We start from the raw sequence: 22,316 nt of genomic DNA on the forward strand, positions 1-22,316 counted from the left end.
CGTGCGACCGGATTTCCATGTCCACAACAGTAGATCTACATTATGAATGTAGTACTACTATACTATAGTCAGTAGGCGCTCTTGATTATTGGCAAAAAGGCTTTTTGATAACACATGCGTCATCACTCACGTGTCAAACCTCACTAGGCCTGTCCGGATTATGTTTTGCATATTTTTCGCACTTTGGGGTTTTTTCAGCTTTTTTTCGCATTTTGGGTTATTTATGCATATTTCAATATTTTGAGCATATTTTGCATGCTAATCGGCAACGTCGAGCTAGTGCACTTGGCTCTGAAGAGGCCACCCAACCAAACAAAATGATCGATTCCTTTCGGCTAGCTATCGAAAACAACCACATCCTTTTGCACGCGCTTCCTCCATGTGCACTTGGAACGACAAGGGATTCAAGTTTTACGCCATTTTGGTTGCCATGGTAACGGCAGTTTATTTTTCGCATTTTGGGTGAAATTTTGAATTTTTTCAAAGATTTTTTTACCATTTTGGGTAAATTTCCAAAAAAATAAACATTTCCATTTTGACCCTTCAGAAAACACATAATCCGGACAGGGTTAAACCTCACGGACACGGTCTGTACATACATGTACATGTACATTACAATTATTTGTCATAACAGTCGGTGCATGCATGGTGTTCTCTGACTGCTGAGTTGCCGCTACACAAACACAAGCCGCACTCCAGGTATTCATCCGGATAGCCCCCCCCCCCCCCCCCCCCGGGTAGATCTACTTATTTTCAATACGACTCTGAGATCAAAGAAAGAAAAATTATTCAGACCGAGCAGCAGTGATATCCTGGACATCCGTACGCTACGTGACATGTACATGTAGATCTACATGACTATTGTAGAATTTGTGGTGATTTGTTGATGATTAACAAAAGAGCCAGGTCAGGACCATCGCTAGGATCGGTCTACATCATACATGTATGTTAGTTCTATATCCTCAAACGAACAAGCCACGTCACCAGGCTGCAACGCACGTGATCAGTCACAGTCCGATCTCACATGGTTTGTGCCGCCTTACAGAAAACGCCCACACCGTCACACATCAGCATACACATAAAACATAAACTCTCATACTGAGCCAGTAATACATGCTCTCTTGTGTTTCTTCTCTTTTTCACATAAAACAACCCAGAGAAACAAGAGAGCTCAGCACAGAACTCCCGCCACATGTTTCTTTCTTTCACCGGCTACATGGTGTACTTCATCAAAATCAAAATTCATCATAAATTTACTGAGCTAGCTGTGCATGTGCTGGCACGTGTCACGTTTGACGAGTGAATCGACCCACGCCTGGTGCTATGCCAGCTCTTTTAGTCTTTGTCCTCCTGTCACCGACACATGACGTGCCGGCCTGACCGAACACATACACACACACACACACACACACACACACACACACACACACACACACACACACACACACACACACACACACACACACACAAACACACACACATACATACACACACACAGAGATCACGGCAGACGCTACCACCTTTTTAACGTGTTTTGCATAGCTCAGTCAAGAATCAGGATCCTGGCTACTCCAGATGCTACATGTACTACATGTTGTATGGACAATGGAAGGAACAACACAAATGTGGAGGATTCACAATATCAACGTATATGCCCACACAAAGAAAAACGAACTTCATGGGAATTAAATGTACAAGCACACACACTCACGCACAATGGAAGCTAAATACACATGTGCAGGATTCACAATATCAACGGTACATGTACATTGTATACGCACTCAGAACAGAAAAAAAGAAATGGGAAGTAAAGTAATCACACACACACACACACACACACACACACACACACACACACACACACACACACACACACACACACACACACATACATACACACACATACATACACACATACACCATGTACCACACACACACACAAAATTCGACAATGCCTTGCTTTCAAAAACACAATCAACATGCATACTGCACTAGCACTAGCAGCATTACCCTCTCACATCCAATGTACTCAGTTACTCAGTTACTCGGTTACTCAGCCAATAGAGTGGAATGAAACAAGACGCAGCACCAACTTCCTCGGTGTTCTGCTCAGCAGAAAAAGAAAGGAATCGGAGAAAAAATAACTTTAAAAAATCACAAGATGGACACCATATTCCAGTCTTCCATGATATTATCACACACTTCCTGCACAATTCGGCATAGTATTCTGCTGTTCAGAGATACCTGAGAGAACACAAAAGACCCACGCAAACAGCAATAACAATTATTTTAATTTATTTAAGATCAGGAAGTATTACATAGCGCACTCCACTCTCTATGGTGGTTATCAAGTTTCTTTCTTGACGAGGCTGGCTACATGTACGTGTATCGCTGTGTTAATACTGACTGTAATGTCAGCAAGAGTACATGATGCAGTGGAGTGTGCAACTCTGGATGGGCTTGGGACCTTTGGGGACAGCAGAATTCTTCGTTCACATTTATTTTGATTAGTCATGGAAGCCGTGACCCTCTTTTCTAATCTTGCCCTGCATCAATAAGACCTGCGAGAGCAGTTTTTTCAACATACATGTACGGTAAAGTCCGGAGCAAACGCCCACTTCGCAGCAAACGCCCACCCCAGCGGGTCCATACTATTTTCGTCTTTTTCAGGTCAATATAGTTGTAAACAACTGGCATGAAGGTCGAATGCGTACGAGAACGACTGTAATGCCTACAAACTGCCTATGTCCTACCAGGAGGCTGTGCAAAAGCGATTGTCATTATCTTCCCGCAAAGAAATAACTTCTGTCGAGATTTCTTTTCATTCAATAAATGTATCGTCTTTGTGGTAGTTCATTCTCCATATGGTACGAGTAATGCCGCAGAAATTTGTGCAGTGCCACGATGTCGCGCTGTCAGGAACAATAATTGTTCTGATGAAGCGTCAGTCAACGGCTTGACTGGTCCCAATATTGTAGTTGCAAGTCGAACAGGGTATGTCACAGAAGCTACACCTCCAACGTCGCTGCTAACTAACTTGTTGAAAACTCCGAAGTGCCCAAGAAAAACATTTGCCTTTTGGCGCCGTGTGATCTCGAAATGATGGCTTAAAACACCGTCAGAAGTGTATTTGGTTCCTTCAATACTCTGGTCTTCGCTACCTTGTTATTCGGAAGAAAACCCGTTCGGATTTGCGAAATAAAACAACCATCATTATAAAAATCAATTCGAGCTAGCTAGCTCGATCGTGGCTATAGCGCTAGTGCACAAAGAGATTTTGAAACCAGGAAAGTGGACATAGTTTACCGTAGCAAAGTGCTCTTCCCGCTACGGTGTGAGATGCACTTTCGTACAGTAGGGGTGACAGTGCATGGGGTCAGTGTGTACAGGCCAGCAGATCTTGCAAACATGGGGTGGGCGTTTGCTCCGGACTTTACGGTACTTTCAAGTACATTTACTTGTGCATGAAACTTGATGTCAAAAATTCAGTTCATGACAAAATAACTGTTGTAAAATGATGTGAGCCCCAGCCTGCAGAAATCAGCATGTGTGTAATTTTTCCAAAAAATTTTTTTTTGCTCGAAAACAATTTTAGACTACTAATCAATCGAATCACAAAGTTTGGTGACAATCTGAAAAGCGAAAATAGGAAAAATTGAGTCCGAAGTAGTATTGGTCAAAAATGGCAAATTTGGCAAAATACCATAATACGCCTAGTTGACAGTGAATGATGCTCATGGCATGTCCAGGCCTTGTCTACTCCTCTGCAGGCTTCCATGGCACTTGACAATCATCTGGGATAAATTGTGCTATCTCCTTGTCAAGATACTGCAGACGCTTCGCAGAAATCCCAGCTGCTGGCACAACCGGAGGCGGATCCTTCGGGATTGATGCAAGCTCAATATTTGGCTTCAGGAGCTGGAACTCTTTCTCTTCTCCATAGCATTCAACACGGGCAAACAATGTGCCGGGAGATTCCGAGCACATTCGGAAGTGCTGGAAGCTCCGGATGCCCTTGACCGGCTGGAAATACTGTGCTAAAAAGGCATCCCATTCCCTCCATTCCCATTCATAGTTCGAAGACGAGTTGGCCTTGCATGACTTATCAATGGCCTCACAAGCTTGCTGCACTGTGTTGATGTCGCTGCTACGTATTTTTTGCTTCAGTAATCCAAAGTAGGCATCCACAGAGCAACGTGTGTGGCCCACACGCATAAAGTTGAGTTCAATTGTATCCGACATGCCACACAGCACACGCCACATCAGATAGCCAAGCACAGACTTATTTTTATTCTGGCCCACGCAGTTATCTGCATGCAGTGATAGATTCCGCTGTTCAGAGCATTCTGTTTTTAGGTGATGATCAAACATTGAAATGACAGCATTGGGGCCGTGGGCCTTAGAGCCGTCCGGGCCAATGGACTGAGCCTCATCAAACACGAAATTTGTTTGGTGTTTCTTTGCCTCTTCACAGATGCCGAAAAGTTGCACTCTAAACCGCACTTTAAAATACAGTGGCCCTACCTGCCTGCTTTGCGCTGGCAACTCAAGCTGCTGCGCGAAATCAAATGTCAGGTGGCATAGGGTATTGTCTTCACGCGCAGTGGAAATCATGTCGTTGTAGTACGCGCGTTCGTCTCGAGCAGTTTCCAAGTGCATTGCAAGTCGCTGGTTGGCCTCGGCAAACTCCTCTTCTGTCCGTGCTCTCTTAATAGATTCCCGGTGCCTTTCACAAATAGCGCATACATCCGTTCGAGGCTTCATCACCACCACATCACTTGCATGCACTTGCCATAACCTGCAGAATGACCGGTACGAAATCGGCTGTTCTGCCGTATCCAGTGACTCAACGTACGAGTCGTACACGTTCCGCTTGCGATGGGAAGCAGGTAAATAAATTGGTGCGAGTTTGGCTCTCCCTCGTGGTGCTGCAGGTTGTGGTAAACCAACAATGTTTGCGATATTTCGCACATATGCAACTGCATTCTCCACAACACTAGGATGCATTACATTGCTAGGCTGATTGCCTTTGGACTTGTGGCTTGGGAGGTCTGCACTGGCGGCTTCAGCAATGTCCTGCAGCTTGCCATAGACGTGTTGACCGATGCCATTCAGATCCATAAATACTCGCTTACACACAGTTACTCCTAGTACTGTGTGCGTGAACGAATACTCACGCTTCTTCGCGCGTGACGATGTTTCACGCAGAGCGGCTGTCAGCTGTCCCAAGACGAACAGTCGCTTTGACTTTTTAGGGATCCGTTTGAAGCTCTTCACCATGGGCAGCAGCTTTTCAGCGTCCAATTTTGCGAAGCAGTTACTGTGCTTGCATCCACAGCCGTCTTCCTGCCAGTCCCTGATCTCCGCCGCGAGCAGCCCTTCTTCTGCGTCGCCAATATCAATGTCGTCAAAATTTACGTAGGACTCGTTCAGCGGGTCGACATGCAGCTCCTCGTCGCTGTCACTGCTGCTAGAGCTCTGACTTACCTCGCCAAGATCAAGTCGTTTTGGTGAAGACTCTTCATCGCTCTCAGTCTCACTGTCGCTGGACAAACTCATCGCGAGATCGTCACCAAAGAAAGTACTATCGTGAACTTTGAGTGCCGCTTCGCACTCCTCATCAATTCCCCGTGGGACAATACTTTCACGCCGGCGTCCCTGGGACGTTGTCGCGACAGGTGTCGCCATCGCTGAGTCTAGACTCGCTCTCCGTGTGACAAGGTCTTAGCCGCGCTGTAACTCTTTGACACAACTCACTTGAAGACACTTGAAGCTTGTTGGACAAGACAAACAATCACTCGATCGAAAAGAATCGCGAAGAGCAACCTCGCTGAGCTTCCCACGCTTCTACGTCACTTTTTGATGATTGATATCAAGTACACAAGTGCTGGTTTTCGCTGGCCGGGGCTCATGTGTTGTTTTCCTGTGTGATGGCATTCCCCAAACTGTCTCGTCTAGTCGCGTGCATGTGTGATATGAGCATGCGCGATTTTGTAGTCGAGAGTCCTTTTGTCAGTCTCCTTGTTCGTCCTTTTGAGTGTTGTCTCCATTTCCGTCTTGTCAATATAAATAATGTAATACAAACCAGTCTTGTCCTTTGTGTCCTGCGTCCCAGGGAACGGAATGGCTGAGATTCCGTAACAACGTGGTGCCGAAACCCGGGACGCAGAGGATGAGTAAGTTTGTCATGAGTCTGTTCGTCGTCGTCAACAACTAATACAAGTAATAGTACAACTAGAGAGTAAGCGTGGGGATGGAGGAGAGACAAGGAGCTGGTGGAAGCGGAAGAAGACGCGGAGAGGAGGCAGAGAAGGTGGTGGACCGGCAGAAGCTGGGGACTGGAGCCTGGGACGGCAGGTACCGCATGGAGCGTGTGGCCGTGGCTCGCCAGAGGCCAGTGGATGAGTCTGGCATCACCGACTGTGTGTCGTCCTTTGTTGTTCGTCTTGTTGTTGTTTTGCTCGCTGTGTTGTCTGATCGTGTTTCTCTCGCTGTTCAGTTGGTTGCTGTGTTGTTGAGTTTGGTTGTCGGTATGTTGCTCTTCTCGTCGTTCTGTTGTTCTGCATTAATTTGCGTTGTAGATTTATTTTGCGCTGCTGCGCGCATGTTGTTATTTGTTGGAGCTTTGGCTCTCGTGTTTCGGTTGGCCTTGTGTGCCTGAGTTTAGAGCGTCGGCTCTTGTGTCTTGGTTTGGCCCTGTGTCGTGGCCCAGTTTTGTTGTGCTACAATGTAAGCTTTTGGTTGGTTTTGGTTTTGCTGTTTTGCTGTGGTTCCTTTTGCTGTTGTGCATGTGGAACGTGGTGTCGGTTTATTATTTTGTGGAATGTCATCAAGGGGGCAGGTGTTGTAAAATGATGTGTTGTTTTCCTGTGTGATGGCATTCCCCAAACTGTCTCGTCTAGTCGCGTGCATGTGTGATATGAGCATGCGCGATTTTGTAGTCGAGAGTCCTTTTGTCAGTCTCCTTGTTCGTCCTTTTGAGTGTTGTCTCCATTTCCGTCTTGTCAATATAAATAATGTAATACAAACCAGTCTTGTCCTTTGTGTCCTGCGTCCCGGGGAACGGAATGGCTGTGATTCCGTAACATAACACTTCAGCCCATTCACTTAGTTGCAAAGTCAAGTAAGTAAATGTGGTCGTCGGAGAACAGTCCGGCCCCTGTGAACAGTTACAGGTCTTGCAACCAGTCATACAGTCTAATATGCCATTTCAAGTTTCATCCAGCCACAAAAACCAACAACCAGTCACGGTTTCGAGTGTGGTCCATTACCAAGTACAAGAAATGCATCCGAAGGGAGAATCTAACATGATGTTCATTACAGACTCCATTACCATATACATGTCCTGTTATGTAGACAAACACTAGAGGCGAAGGGCTGTGAAGCTGTACAAGTTTAACACATTTCAGCAAACATCAGACAACGGCGTTCACAGCTACTTCGAGCTGCCCCGCCTGCCTTGTTTGTGTCATGTACTTATGTTATACTTCTGCAATCAGTTTTATTTCTCTTTTCAAACTAGACAATGCAGCCAACGATGCTGCAAGAACGAAACTAGACAAATACATCATCCAACATTCTGTAAACTTACCATAGTGTTAAGTATGACATCAGTGTGTATATTCATCACTGCTTAGCTGGCAACAGGTCTTTGAACACGCCAATGTGATGCGGATAATTGATCAGCAAATCCGGGATGAAGTGTCTGCTTCTCTGCGAGTACCGAGCGCCATGTTTGAGTACCACCTATCAAGAGAGCAAGAAATAGTGGTGTAATTCAAAAGTGTAGCTCATCCAGGGGATAAATGTCTCTATAGTCAATCCGTCATTGAATACCTTCTTCAGAAGGTTGAGGCTAAGTCGTACTACGAGACTTGCACAACAGGAGGCAGTAAAAACACTCCAAACTCTCATGATGTACATGCCATGACCAGGGTCAGACTCGTCGTGAAAGCGACCATAGATTGAGTTCAGAAAGCCAAATGCTGGCCTCCGAAATATTCTAGAGTTCTGTAAGAACCATGATTCGCCCTGCGAAGGATTTGGCACTTTTGATAGTTGAGCAATCATGGCTTACAACTCATGGCAGAGAGCCACCAAGTGTTGCCGTACGTCGACGACACCTTCAGTACAAGTCGTCAGCGTTGTACTCGCTACACTGTTGAGCTTTAGGGACCACGCTAGTGTAGGAGTTGCATTTTGATAGCAAGTATATTTTCATAGTTAAGAGTATATATTTGTAGAGCTTGTGTGGATACAGATTCCTAGGTTCAAACCCCAAGATGGGCAGTTAGTTACATTTTTCTCTCCTTGCGTATTTTGTATCTGCATGTTATTACCCTTGCCGTGAGTCGCTTGCGAGCAATGTATGAGGCGTGTATGGCTAAACCCGTATTTCTCCACTTTACCCGTATGACTGTCTGTTGCGAACTGTGATTGGCTGCTAGTATTAATGTTCCAGAGCTGTGACCTGTGATTGGCTGATTATACTAATGTTCCAGAAGTTTCCAGAATTTCGTCGGCAACCGGTTTTCGTAGATGGCTTATTGGTAATAATAACCTAAAACATGGCTGCCGGTTGCGGGACTTTTGTTCCCTTGCTTTCTTCTTTCTTGTTGCCTTTCTACCCTCTTTGCATTCTAAGTGTGTATACTATTTCTTTCCTGATAATGTTGGTAAACTACGAAGTGAGTGTTTGAGTTAGTGAGTGCGATTGCCTCCGGGGCCAGTTATTACACTTGTTCCTGCAAGGGAGCTGATACCCTTGTTAGTTGAGCAAGAGTGGCGCCTCTTCTCGCGCCGTACGACATAAAGGGTCTGCAGTGCTTCGTGTCCTGTGGACTCCGTACCCTTTTGGTGGGAAAGCGGCTCTGCCGTCTGCTGCTATGTATGGGGGAAGAGCCCGCCTTGGGTGAAGCCACAAGAATGACACAGCTACGCTTCTCGCCAGCTGCAATGCATCCCAACCACCGGATCGCGGACCAAGGTAATGCCAGCATATGGAGATGATTAATATTCACATTCGGGTGAGCGGGCTCCCCGTATTGATCATTGTACTACATTCTAGTTTGGCTGATTGCACCACTGTTTGAAGTACAGAAATAATCCTTACGCATTCTTGCCGCTGTATAGTTTTGATCACATAATGTAGCATATATAAGGAGCTGTTTTACTGACATTCATCCTCGACTCTTGGGGAGCTCACTACTCCCTCGATTCACTCTCAATCCTGGGAGAGTCACTCCGACTCTCCCCTGCTCTGTCTGGGTCTTTGACTCTTCACGCTGATCGTTCGATCTAGCATTGCAATAGTTCAATAAACACGGTTCAAGTGGAATTAGAAACCTGCCGTTCTGTGTGAGCTAGCTAACTTGGATGGCGACTATATTGGTCGTTTACCTGGGAGGCTGGGTAGCCACTAGACTGATCTAAGCCAGGTCACTAACCCGCAGCACGGCCGTGACACACAAGCTCTTTTCTTCCCACCGTCACTGAAGAATCAAGACGGACATCATCAAAATCAAATCACTAGCACTGAGACTCACCGGAATAATATAGCATCCTTCAGATTTGAGTGCCGATGCCTCAAGAGTGTTACACCCATTAGGTGTATGTACAGGATGACGTAGTAACAGAGTGTCACTCATACCCAGACATGCCACAACACTGAAACCATGACGTCTAGCTGCTGTCATATCTACTGATACACCATTGTACACATCAGCTGGATACGCGTCAGTCTCCACTGGTTCATAGTCTCGGGTGAATACGCAGAATGCTTGAACTTTCACACCATCAACCAGAGAAATGCCAGTGGTGTACTTTGAGCCAATGAAGTATAACAGCATATCATGCATTCGACCTGAATACCGACTTGCCACAGCCTTTCGGAACCGCAACAAACATGTTTCCAATATCTGTAGCCGCTGGTCGTTAGTACCAGGAAGGGTGTTGTGCAAAAATAGCAGTTGCACAAGGCGCGGATCGCATTCTGCACAGAAGTCAGGACAGACAGAATTGTGAGGAACACACAGTGGTATGGACACAGACCAGCAATATCTCAGAATGTGAAAATGAAAATTTCAAGCGGTAATTGACATTTGGATGTGATCATTGGTCATATTCACACCAACTCTACTTGTGTTACTCCTCACACTTAAAAGTCAGAACACTACATGAGTCATCGTCGGTGTGTGACTTAATAATACTGTATACATACGTAAGTACATCATGTCAGTCCTGTTTACAAACATACATGGCTTTGCACGAGTATGTTACTCAAGTTGTCGTGAGTATATTTTAATCGGTCGCATTCTTCAATCCAGTGCATAAGTAGATATCGAATTCACGCGCATGCAGGGACATTCTCTTAAGACATAAAAATATTTGCCAGGAAACAAATGTTCCGGATACATGGACATGTCCTTCAATGCGAGTACTCGAGACTTAAAATTATACACTCTTGGGTATATATTTATAGTAAAGAAAAGGACCAAGGAACTACAAGTTCTGCTATAATGTCCACTAACACCACCAGTTACTTGACAATCAGCTCATGTGATAACATTGCACAAAACTGAACGACCGTACTGATGACATACAGTAAAACCTGTAATGGCCACCACTCGACCATGGCGACCACTTTTCCTTTTCACGGACGTATTCACATTCAAAACAGCTCGGATATGGCCACCACTCGACCATGGCGACCACTTTTCCTTTTCACGGACGTATTCACATTCAAAACAGCTCGGATAAGGCGACCACTCACATGTGGATATGGTCACGTGACCCACTGAACCTGGATAAGAAGACCACCTGGCCCAGCATGGCGACCACTTTTTCTCTTCCCCTGAGGGGTCGCCTTAGACAGGTTTCACTGTACATGATTCAATATCAAACCTAAGCCTGCCATGGCAACTTCATTGGAAATTCAAGTTTGAATCATTCAACATACACTCTAAAACATCCAACACCATTTTGTATGTGAAAGCATACCTTCCTTAGCAGTACACACTGTGACAAAAACCACAGATTGCGCCCACAGACTGCACCCCACATGGATTCTCTGTGCTGTTCATGTTATTCAGCGAAATTCACAGATAGCGCCCTCCACGGATTTCCTGTTCTCTTCATGTTTTCAACAAAGTCCACAGATTGCGCCCCACATGAATTTGTTGTGCTCTTTAGGTTCGCAGCAAAACCCACAGATTACATGAACCACACATGTGAATTTTGCACCACACATACTTGGGCGTATTCCCGGAAGTATCCCGGAAGGTTAGGGACGAGGATTTACCTGGTCTGGCGCCACAAATATTTCCGTGTCACCCCAGGATGCGTGCGCAATCTGCAGATTACGCAGGCAATCTGGAATCTTCAGATTGCGTGAAAAATACACAGTGATTCATTATCCACATAAAGACAACATACAGGATATTGGTGTGGATGTGTATTGAAAGTCCGTGCTGCAAAGAAATACTCGTACCACCACCAGCAGACCACAAGTCTCTATTCTATAGGTCTTATTTCGGAATAGACTTACCCTGTATCAGATGATCAACACTGATCAGCTTCAGCAAGGCACTGCACTCTACACCACACAGTGTACAGTAGAGAAGTAGTCTGAGTACTACAGTATGACGATACTTGGGATCACCTCTACTCTGGATGGTAAGGTAGCGATTCATCAAGTGCTGGGCCAGGTGACGATCAGGCATATTTAACATAAACAATGCATATGCACACCGATCAACAGCTCTACATTCCTCAATGCACATGACATCAAGCTGTTGTTTTAGTAACTTCGTGAATTCTGCAGTTGAACATCGACACGTTGCGGCCCAGTACACTGCCCATATCAGGTTGTGTTGGTTCTTGCTTTCTTGCCAGACATACGTAGGTAGACTGGCTAGTTGCTTCGGTGCAGATACTGCCAGTGTGGTCACGTCAGTGTTCTCCTCATTGACAAGAGCACATGCCTGCAGGATAAACCTAACCTTGTTTGGATAGTGTAGTTCAGTAACATGTCGTTGAATGAGAGAATATTGTGATAGTGGATAGCTGGGTTGAAAAGTGTGTGACTTCACGATGCTATCAAAGATTGAATCAATGGCATCAACAGCATCATGTACCGTAGTGACTTGACGACCAGACTGATCTGATCTCCACCTAACTGACTGCCTGGACTGTGCTGATGTCTGAGTCACCTTACTAGTAACACATAACCTTGACCCGCTGGTTGACTGGACTAACCGGCTCTGTACACTCACAGCATAACCACGCTGAACAAACTTACTGACAGTCTTGAGATTGCCATGTAACTTTGAAGCAAACATGTTCTCCTGGTGATGTTGTATATTCAGTAGTACACGGGTGTATAGCGTACAGTGTATGGTGTGGATTACTGAGAATTTCTCAGAAGATTACGTACTGCCGGTCTGTAGAGAATAACACACAGTGCGGCAAAATACACACACACACACACACACACACACACACACACACATACACACAACATACAACAGATCAGATACTAGTATACATGCAACTGTACACAATATCTACAGCCATGCTAGATGAAATCCGGGATCATGAATAATACATTTCCGGCCATACAGCGGTGCACAACCCAATGTTGGAAGGTCTACGGCTGCACAGTGTCCAGTACTAGCTGACTTACATGGACCAGATTTCAGTGACCAACACTTACTGCCTCAACCAGATCAGTCACGAAGGACATGATTCGTAAAACTGATTTTGGGTTTTCAGTAACTTGAATGCAAAAGATCACTTCAGTAAGTTTATAACTACACGTACACGTGTTGTTTGACTTGAAAACAAACTTCAGTCAACCACATCGAAATTCCCTGGCAATTATTATTTGGCCTCACTAAGGATGGGTAAACGAGTCACCAACATGTACCCCGGCGTACTCGTTCTCTACTACATGTATTTTTAGGAGTTGTTAAACCTCTCGATTTTTTCGTCGGCCGAAAGGTCGGATAGGGTGGTAAGATTATGGATATCCGATACACAACACAGTATGACATTGCCACATTGGGCGCGTTCGATTACACACTGTAAAAGCCATATATATAACGAAGTCCTAGCTCTAACGAGTTAACGAGGAGAAATCTGTCGTTAAAATCGAAATCGTTATACAGTAATCGATACATATACTGTCCTATTGAGCGTTGAGAATAGGTGAGAATCGTTACCTTTGGTACACGTAAACAAGTCGATTTTGGGAAATCGTTATATATGCGCCTCGTTAGAATAATGGCTTTTACAGTAGTTGCTACTGTCTTATGTCTTCCCGAAAACCTATTTGCCGCAGTTGAGTTTCCGCTGGGGGCTGATTGTTAGAGCAGATCATTTTGGGTGGTCCTTTCGCAAACAAGTTCTGCTTTATCGAAGCCCAATATTGTTGCCGACATGGAGCCTTCACGATCACCGGGATGGACCGGTAGTACGGTACGCGAAGCTGGGTCCACGTGCGCGCGAGGGTGTGCGTGATCTCTTTTTACGATCAATTTTGTTTGTGATATCATATGCCATGAATAAAATGCGTTGTGAATTCCAGTCGTTCCTTTACATGGCCGGAATTCGCACATTCTGGTCATTCGAGAAGTACAAAACCCAGTTCCAGAATTGTGTAAACGTGTAATGGAAAGCGCCCATTGAAATCCGGAAAACTCGAATGCACTCAGCGGTCTCAGCCCGGCAGTCAACTATTGTTTCTTCAACATTCATCTTCCTTTTTGTACATACATAATTCTCTTACCCCAGTAAGTTTTGATAGCGGTATGATACAGTTGCACAGTGAATAGAGATGTTCAGCACTGCACGGATTACCACAGCAACACTGTTGTGGATGTAACAAACTATTATGCACGTCAGTAGCCAATAGTGCACCTTCTCAGCGATCGACGCCAGGATAAGGAATATTCTTCAACTGATGATATAAACCAGCGAGTGCCACTAAGTCCTTTCTGACCTTAGCATAACAACACGCTAACGCTAGCTGGTAGATCTAACATTATGAAGGCGAGATCGAGGTGCTCTTGTTGTTTCTTGTTTTGTTATTTTGTCCTTGTTTTTTTTAGCGCAAATGGCCAAAATTTTCAAAAAGGCTTTTGATAACACACGCGTCATCACTCACGTGTCAAACCTCACGGTGACCTAGTACTAATAGTACCTGGACACGGTCCGTAGATCTGTAGCCGTAGTGTAGCGCACGTACATTATTATATCAGTCGATGCATGCATGATTATTTTTATCTGACTGCTGAGTTGGCTCTACCACTACTACTGACTAGTACCCCAAACAAATAACACAAGCCGCACTCCGGACATAACGCTAAACATGTATTCATCGGGATAGACCACCCCCCGTAGATCCACTTATTATTCTATACGAGATCAAAGAAAGAAAAATTATTCAGAACCGAGCAGCAGTGATATCCTGGACATCCGTACACTACATCACATGCACATGTAGATTATAGTGAATTTTGTTGATGCGAAACAAGAGAGCCTGGTCAGGACCATTGCTAGGACTGGTCTATGTTAGTTCTATATCCTCATACTTGTACGAACAAGCCACATTTCCAGGCTACAACACACATGGTTGGTCATAATCCGATCTCACATGGTCATGCCGTGCCGCCTTACAGAACCCCCCCCCCCCCCCCCCAAACACACACACAAACACAGATCACGGCAGACGCTACTACCTTTTTAAGTTTTAAATATGTAGCTCAGTCAAAGATATGGATCCTGGCTACTCCAGATGCTACTTGTACTATGCATAGTATGGACAATGGAAGCTGAAAACACACAATGTCATGTGGAGGATTCACAATATCAAAGTACACTGTACTGTATATGCACGCACAAAGAAAAAAGAATTGGGAACTGAATGCACAGACACGCAAACATTCACGCACAAACTCAACAATGCCTGGATTTCAAAAACACAATCAACACGCATACTACACTAGCACTAGCAGCACTACCCTCTCACATACGATGTACTCAGTTACTCAGCCAATGGAGTGGAATTCAACAAGAGGCAGCACCAATTTCCTCAGTGATCAGCTCAGCAGAAAAAGTGGCAAGAAATCGAAGAAATGAAAACTTCAATCACAAGACCAAAAGAGATGTCCACAACTTTCTTAGTAATCACAAAACGGACCTCATATTCCAGTCTCACATGATATCACACACTTCATAACGGCACAACTCGACATAGTATCCTGCTGTCCAGAAATATCTGAGAGAACACAGAAGAATCACACAAACAGCAAATACAATTGTTTGTGATCGGGAAAGTATTACACAGCTCACTCCACTCTCCATGGTGGTTGTCCAGTTTCTTTCCCGACCTGGCTAGCTACTTGTACATGCATCTCTGTTCCAGACTGCTATGATGGCAAGAGTACATAAAGCAGAATGTGCGACTCTGTAGATGGGTTCTGGACAGTAGAATTCTCCGTTTATATACGTTTTGATTGGTCATGGATGATCCACTTCTATACTCTTGCTCTGTATCAATCAGACCTGTGATATCAGACGGCAAAGATTACGTTAACGATATGGTGCACTTCTGCATATCTAAGGGCATGTTCGATTGGTAAGGATCGGGATCGGGATCCCGATCTCAGATCCGTCGGATCCTTCAGAGTCAACTGAACACTTTATTTTGGACCTTGACTGTTGCCATATTGACGAAGTAATAGAATGGCGCTCACAAGTCACCTAAAAGGGTGAAAGTCGTACTCATCGCACACATCCTACAAAAAGTCAGCAAACTCTATCTCAATCCACGTATGCGTACCACCATGTGTACAAAAATGATTTTCACCCGCCATATACGCACAAAGGTCACATTCGGATCCGTTGGATCCGGCCAACCCTGCTCCCCGAGGTGGGTTGACCGGATCTAAATCCGAAGGATCCATATCCGGATTCGACCAATCGAAAGGGTGCGAATCCAGTGGATCCGGTGGGTCGGGATCCCGATCCTACCAATCGAACATGCCCTCAGTCTAGTTTACTGTGTAGGACTCCGGGACCAGTCTAGGCCCTGTGACCAGTCCAGGCCCTGTGACCAGTCCAGGCCATGTGACCAGTCCAGGCCATCTGACCAGTCCAGGCCCTGTGACCAGTCCAGGCCCTGTGACCAGTCCAGGCCCTGTGACCAGTCCAGGCCATGCGACCAGTCCAGGCCCTGTGACCAGTCCAGGCCCCGTGACCAGTCCAGGCCTTGTGAGTAGTACAGGCCTTGTGACCAGTACAGGCCCTGTGACCAGTCCAGGCCCTGTGACCAGTCCAGGCCCTGTGACCAGTCCAGGCCCTGTGACCAGTCCAGGCCCTGTGACCAGTCCAGGCCATGCGACCAGTCCAGGCCCTGTGACCAGTCCAGGCCCTGTGACCAGTCCAGGCCCTGTGAGTAGTACAGGGCCTGGGAACAGTCACTGGTCATATAACCAGTCATATCGTCAACAAAAAAACTAATGCTCTGTGACTAGTCGCCAAACAAACATGGCTGAACCAATCACAGTTTTTACTGTGCCCCCCCCCCCCCCCCCACACACACACCAGTCACAAGGAAACTATCAGAAAGAAATCTGTCAATATTCTCAATAGATAGTCCACTACACAACTCTAGGGGTTCACAATACCTACTGCTAATCAGCACACTCCTTTATGGTGGTACAGCCTCCTGGAATACATCATGGTCAGCCAAGATATCGGGTATTCTTCTACTGATAGACTTGAGGAGATCTTGTATTATCACCGGTGGATAGTTAGATTTGGGGTTACCCTGCGCACGGGGTTCTCCCCTGAAAGCGGACCGCGCGCAGACTGTGCAGGTTGCACCACTGTGCGCATGTATGCATGCACTGTCTAACCATTTCCCGACTACAATAGCGTCGTGGCGCCCGGTTTCGGTATGATTTGTATTGACTGGTTTACAGGTTTGGTTGTGTGATAACGAGGAAGTTCACTACTTCTAGGTTAACATTGATCGTAATCTTAAACCCATGATGCTGTAATTCCTGGATTATAGTTTTCCACAGGTCATCTAACCAGTCTCACTACCCGTTGTATTCATCAACATAGGTAGGCCACCACCACGATATAGCCAGATCGACTCCTTGCTGATGTGCTTTTCTAGTTCGGTCAGATCGAAGCAATCCGCCCAACAAATCGCATACCTCACTCCCATCAAAGAAGCCAAATCTACCACACTATAATTAGTGTTCTGCTATCAGTTATAGCCATTGCAACCAATGAGGTTGAAAGAATAAAACACTAAACTACACCATGGCAGATACATGTACAACATCTAACACTCTGTAACTTACCATCTTGTAGACTATGACATCAGTGTGTATGTCCATCACTGCTTGGCGGGTAACAGGTCTTTGAACACGGTGATGTGATACGGATAATTGATCAGCAAATCCGGGATAGTGTGGCTGCTTTTTTGCGAGTGCCGAGCGCCATATTCGAGTACCATCTATCAAAGTAGACAGAAAGAGTGAAGTAATGCAAAATTTAAGCTCATCCAGGATAAATAAAAAAACTATCTTTTAACACTGAACACAATCTTCAGATGGGTGAACAGTCTGAGACTCTAAAACATTTTTATGTCTCACAACTAGACTTGGGCAGCAGCATGTAGTCAAAACACTCAAAACTATCATTACGCACAAGCTCGTTTTTCCAACCTGCACTGTAGAATCAAGACAGGCATCATCAAAGGCAAACACACTAGCACGAGAACTGACCGGAATAATGTAACATCCTCGAGATTTGAGCGCTGATGCCTCAAGAGTATCATACCCGTGAGGTGTACGAACAGGATGACGTAGTAACTGAGTGTCACTCACACCCTGACATGCTACAACACTGAAACCATGACATCTAGCTGCAGTCATATTTACTGATCCACCATTGTATACATCAGCTGGATACGCATCAGTCTCCATTGGTTCATGGTCTTGGTTGAATATGCAGAATGCCTGAACTTGCACACCATCAACCAGAGATATGCCAGTGGTGTACTTTGGGCCAATGAAGTATGACAGCATATCATACATCCGGCCAGACTTCTGACTTGTCAAATCGTTCTGGAACCACACCAAACATCTTTCCAATATCTGTAGCTGCTGGTCGTTAGTGACAGGGAGGGCGTTGTGCAAATATAGCAGTTGCACAAGGCGAGGACTGCACTCTGTACAGAAGCCAGGGCAGAGAGAATTGAGAGAAATGCAGACGGTAGTTACACAGACCAACAGATACATTTCAGGATGTGGAAAAGAAAAAACAAAAATCGTTGACATCTGAAAGTGATCCATTTGTCATTTCCATGCCAACAGACTACTTCCTATAAAACAGACACAGTCAGGGGAACAACACTGGATGAATTTTTGTTGGTGTGTGAGTTACGAATACGAATTTTGTGCACATACTTCACAAGTACACACAAGTCCATACTGTCTGTCCAATTTACAAACATCATCAGAATGCATATCGCACAGTGCACATTGTACTGCATTCTGGTGATAGCAATTTGTGTAAATGTCGAAACTGATACAGTGGACTGAGGTGTGATTTTGCAGTGCCGAGGAATAGAGCAGGTGTACTCAAAACTTCCCATAGTATTATATGGCTGCAGGTTGCCCCATCCAAATTACTAAAATGTACTAGATTGCGAAAATACTAAACCAAGCTCGAAATGGCTGCAGACTTTCCATCTGCATGACTCATAGTCATCATCATCCAATTGTACTGTATAGTTGCAGGATGCCTCACCCGTATCACTAGAATGTAGTTGATTGCTAAAATACTAACACAAGTTTGGAATGGCTTCAGCCGGACTGTCCAACTGCATGATTCAAAATCATACCTATAATCCTGCCATCATGATTATATTTTAAAACCCCAAGTTGAATTATGATCAGTTTACAACATACATGATCATAATATGTATGTGAAAGCAAATCTGCACTTGCAGAATATTGTGTAGCAAAAACCATAAACTGAGATCGTTTCTCTTTCCGTCTAAAACAACACTTGGTTTCAACTCTGAGACACCAAGGACGATTACTACAGAGGTTTGTTGTATGAATGTCACTTGCAACTCGGCGTGAGCAGAAATTCCGCAACCAACAGACACACGTCTCTATTCAATGGGTCTTATTCCAGAATAGACTTACTCTGTATCAGATGATCAACACTGATCAGCTTCAGCAAGGTACTGCACTCTACACCACACAGTGTACAGTAGAGAAGTAGTCTGAGTACTACAGTATGACGATACTTGGGATCACCTGTACTCTGGATGGTAAGGTAGCGATTCGTCAAGTGTTGGGCCAGGTGACGATCAGGCATATTCAACAAAAACAATGCATATGCACACTGATCAACATCTCTACATTCCTCAATGCACATGACATCAAGCTGCTGTTGTAGTAACTTCGTGATTCCTGGAGCTGAACATCTACACTTTCCAGCCCAGTACACTGCCCATCTCAGGTGCTCTTGATTCCTGTTGTCTTGCCAGACATACGTGGGTAGACTGGCCAGTTGGTTCAGAGCAGATACTGCCAACTTGGTCACGTCAGTGTTCTCCTCACTGATATGAGAACATGCCTGCAGGATATCCCCAACCTTGCTTGGACGCCGTAGTTCAGTAACATGTCGTTGAATGAGAGAACATTGTGATAGTAGATAGCTGGGTTGAAAAGTGCGTGACTTCACGATGCTATCACAGATTGAATCAATGGCATCAACAGCATCATGTACCGTAGTGACTTGACGACCAGACTGATCTGATCTCCACCTAACTGACTGCCTGGACTGTGCTGATGTCTGAGTCACCTTACTAGTAACACATAACCTTGACCCGCTGGTTGACTGGACTAACCGGCTCTGTACACTCACAGCATAACCACGCTGAACAAACTTACTGACAGTCTTGAGATTGCCATGTAACTTTGAAGCAAACATGTTCTCCTGGTGATGTTGTATATTCAGTAGTACACGGGTGTATAGCGTACAGTGTATGGTGTGGATTACTGAGAATTTCTCAGAAGATTACGTACTGCCGGTCTGTAGACAATAACACACAGTGCGACAAAATACACACACACACACACCCACACACATATACACACACACACACCACATACACACAACATACAACAGATCAGATACTAGTATACATGCAACTGTTCACAATATCTACAGCCATGCTAGATGAAATCCGGGATCATGAATAAGACATTTCCGGCCATACAGTGGTGCACAACCCAATGTTGGAAAGTCTACGGCTGCACAGTGTCCAGTACTAGCTGACTTACATGGACCAGATTTCAGTGACCAACACTTACTGCCTCAACCAGATCAGTCACGAAGGACATGATTCGTAAAACTGCTTTTGGGGGTTTTCAGTAAAATGCAAAAGATCACTTCAGTCAGTTTATAACTACACGTACACGTGTTGTGTGACTTGAAAACAAACTCCAGTCAACCACATCGAAATTCCCTGGAAATTATTATTTGGCCTAACTAAGGATGGGTAAACGAGTCACCAACATGTACCCCGGCATACTCGTTGTCTACTACATGTATTTTTAGGAGTTGTTAAACCTCTCGATTTTTTCGTCGGCCGAAAGGTCGGATAGGGTGGTAAGATTATGCATATCCGATACACAACACAGTATGACATTGCCACATTGTGCGCGTTCGATTACACACTGTAAAAGCCATAATTATAACGAAGTGCTAACTCTAACGAGTTAACGAGGAGAAATCTGTCGTTAAAATAGAAATCGTTATACAGTTATCGATACATATACTGTCCTATTGAGCGTTGGGAATAGGTGAGAATCGTTACCTTTGGTACACGTAAACCAGTCGATTTTGGGAAATCGTTATATATGCGCCTCGTTAGAATAATGGCTTTTACAGTAGTTGCTACTGTCTTATGTCTTCCCGAAAAGCTATTTGCCGCAGTTGAGTTTCCGCTGGGGCTGATTGTTAGAACAGATCATTTTGGGTGGTCCTTTCGCACACAGGTTCAGCTTTATCGAAGCCCAATATTGTTGCCGACATGGAGCCTTCACGATCACCGGGATGGACCGGTAGTCAGGTACGCGAAGCTGGGTCCACGTGCGCACGAGGGTGTGCGTGATCTCTTTTTACGATCAATTTTGTTTGTGATATCATATGCCATGAATAAAATGCGTTGTGAATTCTGGTCGTTCGTTTACATAGCCGGAATTCGCACATTCTGGTCATTCGAGAAGTACAAAACCCAGTTCCAGAATTGTGCAAACGTGTAATCGAAAGCGCGAATTGAAATCCGGAAAACTCGAACGCACTCAGCGGTCTCAGCCCGGCAGTCAACTATTGTTTCTTCAACATTCATCTTCCTTTTTGTACATACATAATTCTCTTACCCCAGTAAGTTTTGATAGCGGTATGATACAGTTGCACAGTGAATAGCAGAGATGTTCAGCACTGCGCGGATTACCACAGCAACACTGTTGTGAATGTAACAAACTATTATGCACGTCAGTAGCCAATAGTGCACCTTCTCAGCGATCGACGCCAGGATAAGGAATATTCTTCAACTGATGATATAAACCAGCGAGTGCCACTAAGTCCTTTCTGACCTTAGCATAACAACACGCTAACGCTAGCTGGTAGATCTAACATTATGAAGGCGAGATCGAGGTGCTCTTGTTTCTTGTTTTGTTTTTTTGTCCTTGTTTTTTTAGCGCAAATGGCCAAAAATTTCAAAAAGGTTTTTGATAACACACGCGTCATCGATCATCACTCACGTGTCAAACCTCACGGTGTACTAGTACTAGTACTACTGTACTAGTATTACCTGGACACGGACCGTAGATCTAGTCTGTAGCCGTAGTGTAGCGCACGTACAATCATAATCAGTCGGTGCATAATAATATTCGCGGGATCCGCGTCGGCATCGCTTGAACTGTTGAAGTTAGTATTAGTTGAATGTTCAGAAACACACAAACTAGTCGGTGCATGCATGATTTTATCTGACTGCTGAGTTGGCGCTACCACTAGTAGCCCAAACAGATAACACAAGCCGCACTCCGGACATAACGCTAAAATGTATTCATTGGGATAGACCACCCCCCGTAGATCCACTTATTATTCAATACGAGATCAAAGAAAGAAAAATTATTCAGAACCGAGCAGCAGTGATATCCTGGACATCCGTACACTACATGACATGCACATGTAGAATAGTGAATTTTGTTGAT

At 44.9% G+C, this 22,316-nt stretch overlaps 2 protein-coding genes across 4 annotated transcripts; both read right to left on the reverse strand.

Annotated features, from left to right (window-relative positions):
• Positions 1-1,539: 1,539 nt before the first annotated feature.
• On the reverse strand, positions 1,540-12,435 carry LOC135823335 (uncharacterized). Of its 2 annotated transcripts, none has more exons than XM_065336194.1 (4): positions 11,546-12,435; positions 9,546-9,991; positions 7,592-7,746; positions 1,540-2,105 (listed from the first exon to the last, which is right to left on the reverse strand). In XM_065336194.1, exons 1-3 carry the CDS (start codon positions 12,336-12,338, stop codon positions 7,627-7,629), a joined length of 1,359 nt encoding a protein of 452 aa, XP_065192266.1. In that variant the 5' UTR covers positions 12,339-12,435; the 3' UTR covers positions 1,540-2,105; positions 7,592-7,626. The 2 variants fall into 2 exon arrangements, with proteins under 2 accessions (XP_065192266.1, XP_065192265.1); XM_065336193.1 differs by having other exon boundaries at positions 1,540-2,244.
• A 2,307-nt stretch (positions 12,436-14,742) lies between these two features.
• LOC135822859 (uncharacterized) lies at positions 14,743-21,730 on the reverse strand. Of its 2 annotated transcripts, XM_065335694.1 has the most exons (5): positions 21,480-21,730; positions 19,233-20,127; positions 17,802-18,247; positions 17,376-17,530; positions 14,743-15,277 (listed from the first exon to the last, which is right to left on the reverse strand). In XM_065335694.1, the coding sequence occupies exons 2-4, from the start codon at positions 20,023-20,025 to the stop codon at positions 17,411-17,413; spliced, it is 1,359 nt and encodes a 452-aa protein (XP_065191766.1). In that variant the 5' UTR covers positions 20,026-20,127; positions 21,480-21,730; the 3' UTR covers positions 14,743-15,277; positions 17,376-17,410. The 2 variants fall into 2 exon arrangements, with proteins under 2 accessions (XP_065191766.1, XP_065191767.1); XM_065335695.1 differs by lacking the exon at positions 21,480-21,730 and having other exon boundaries at positions 19,233-20,141.
• Between the last annotated feature and the right edge of the window lie 586 nt (positions 21,731-22,316).

This window comes from Sycon ciliatum, chromosome 8 (assembly GCF_964019385.1).
Source record: "Sycon ciliatum chromosome 8, ocSycCili1.1, whole genome shotgun sequence".
Classification (NCBI taxonomy): domain Eukaryota; kingdom Metazoa; phylum Porifera; class Calcarea; order Leucosolenida; family Sycettidae; genus Sycon; species Sycon ciliatum.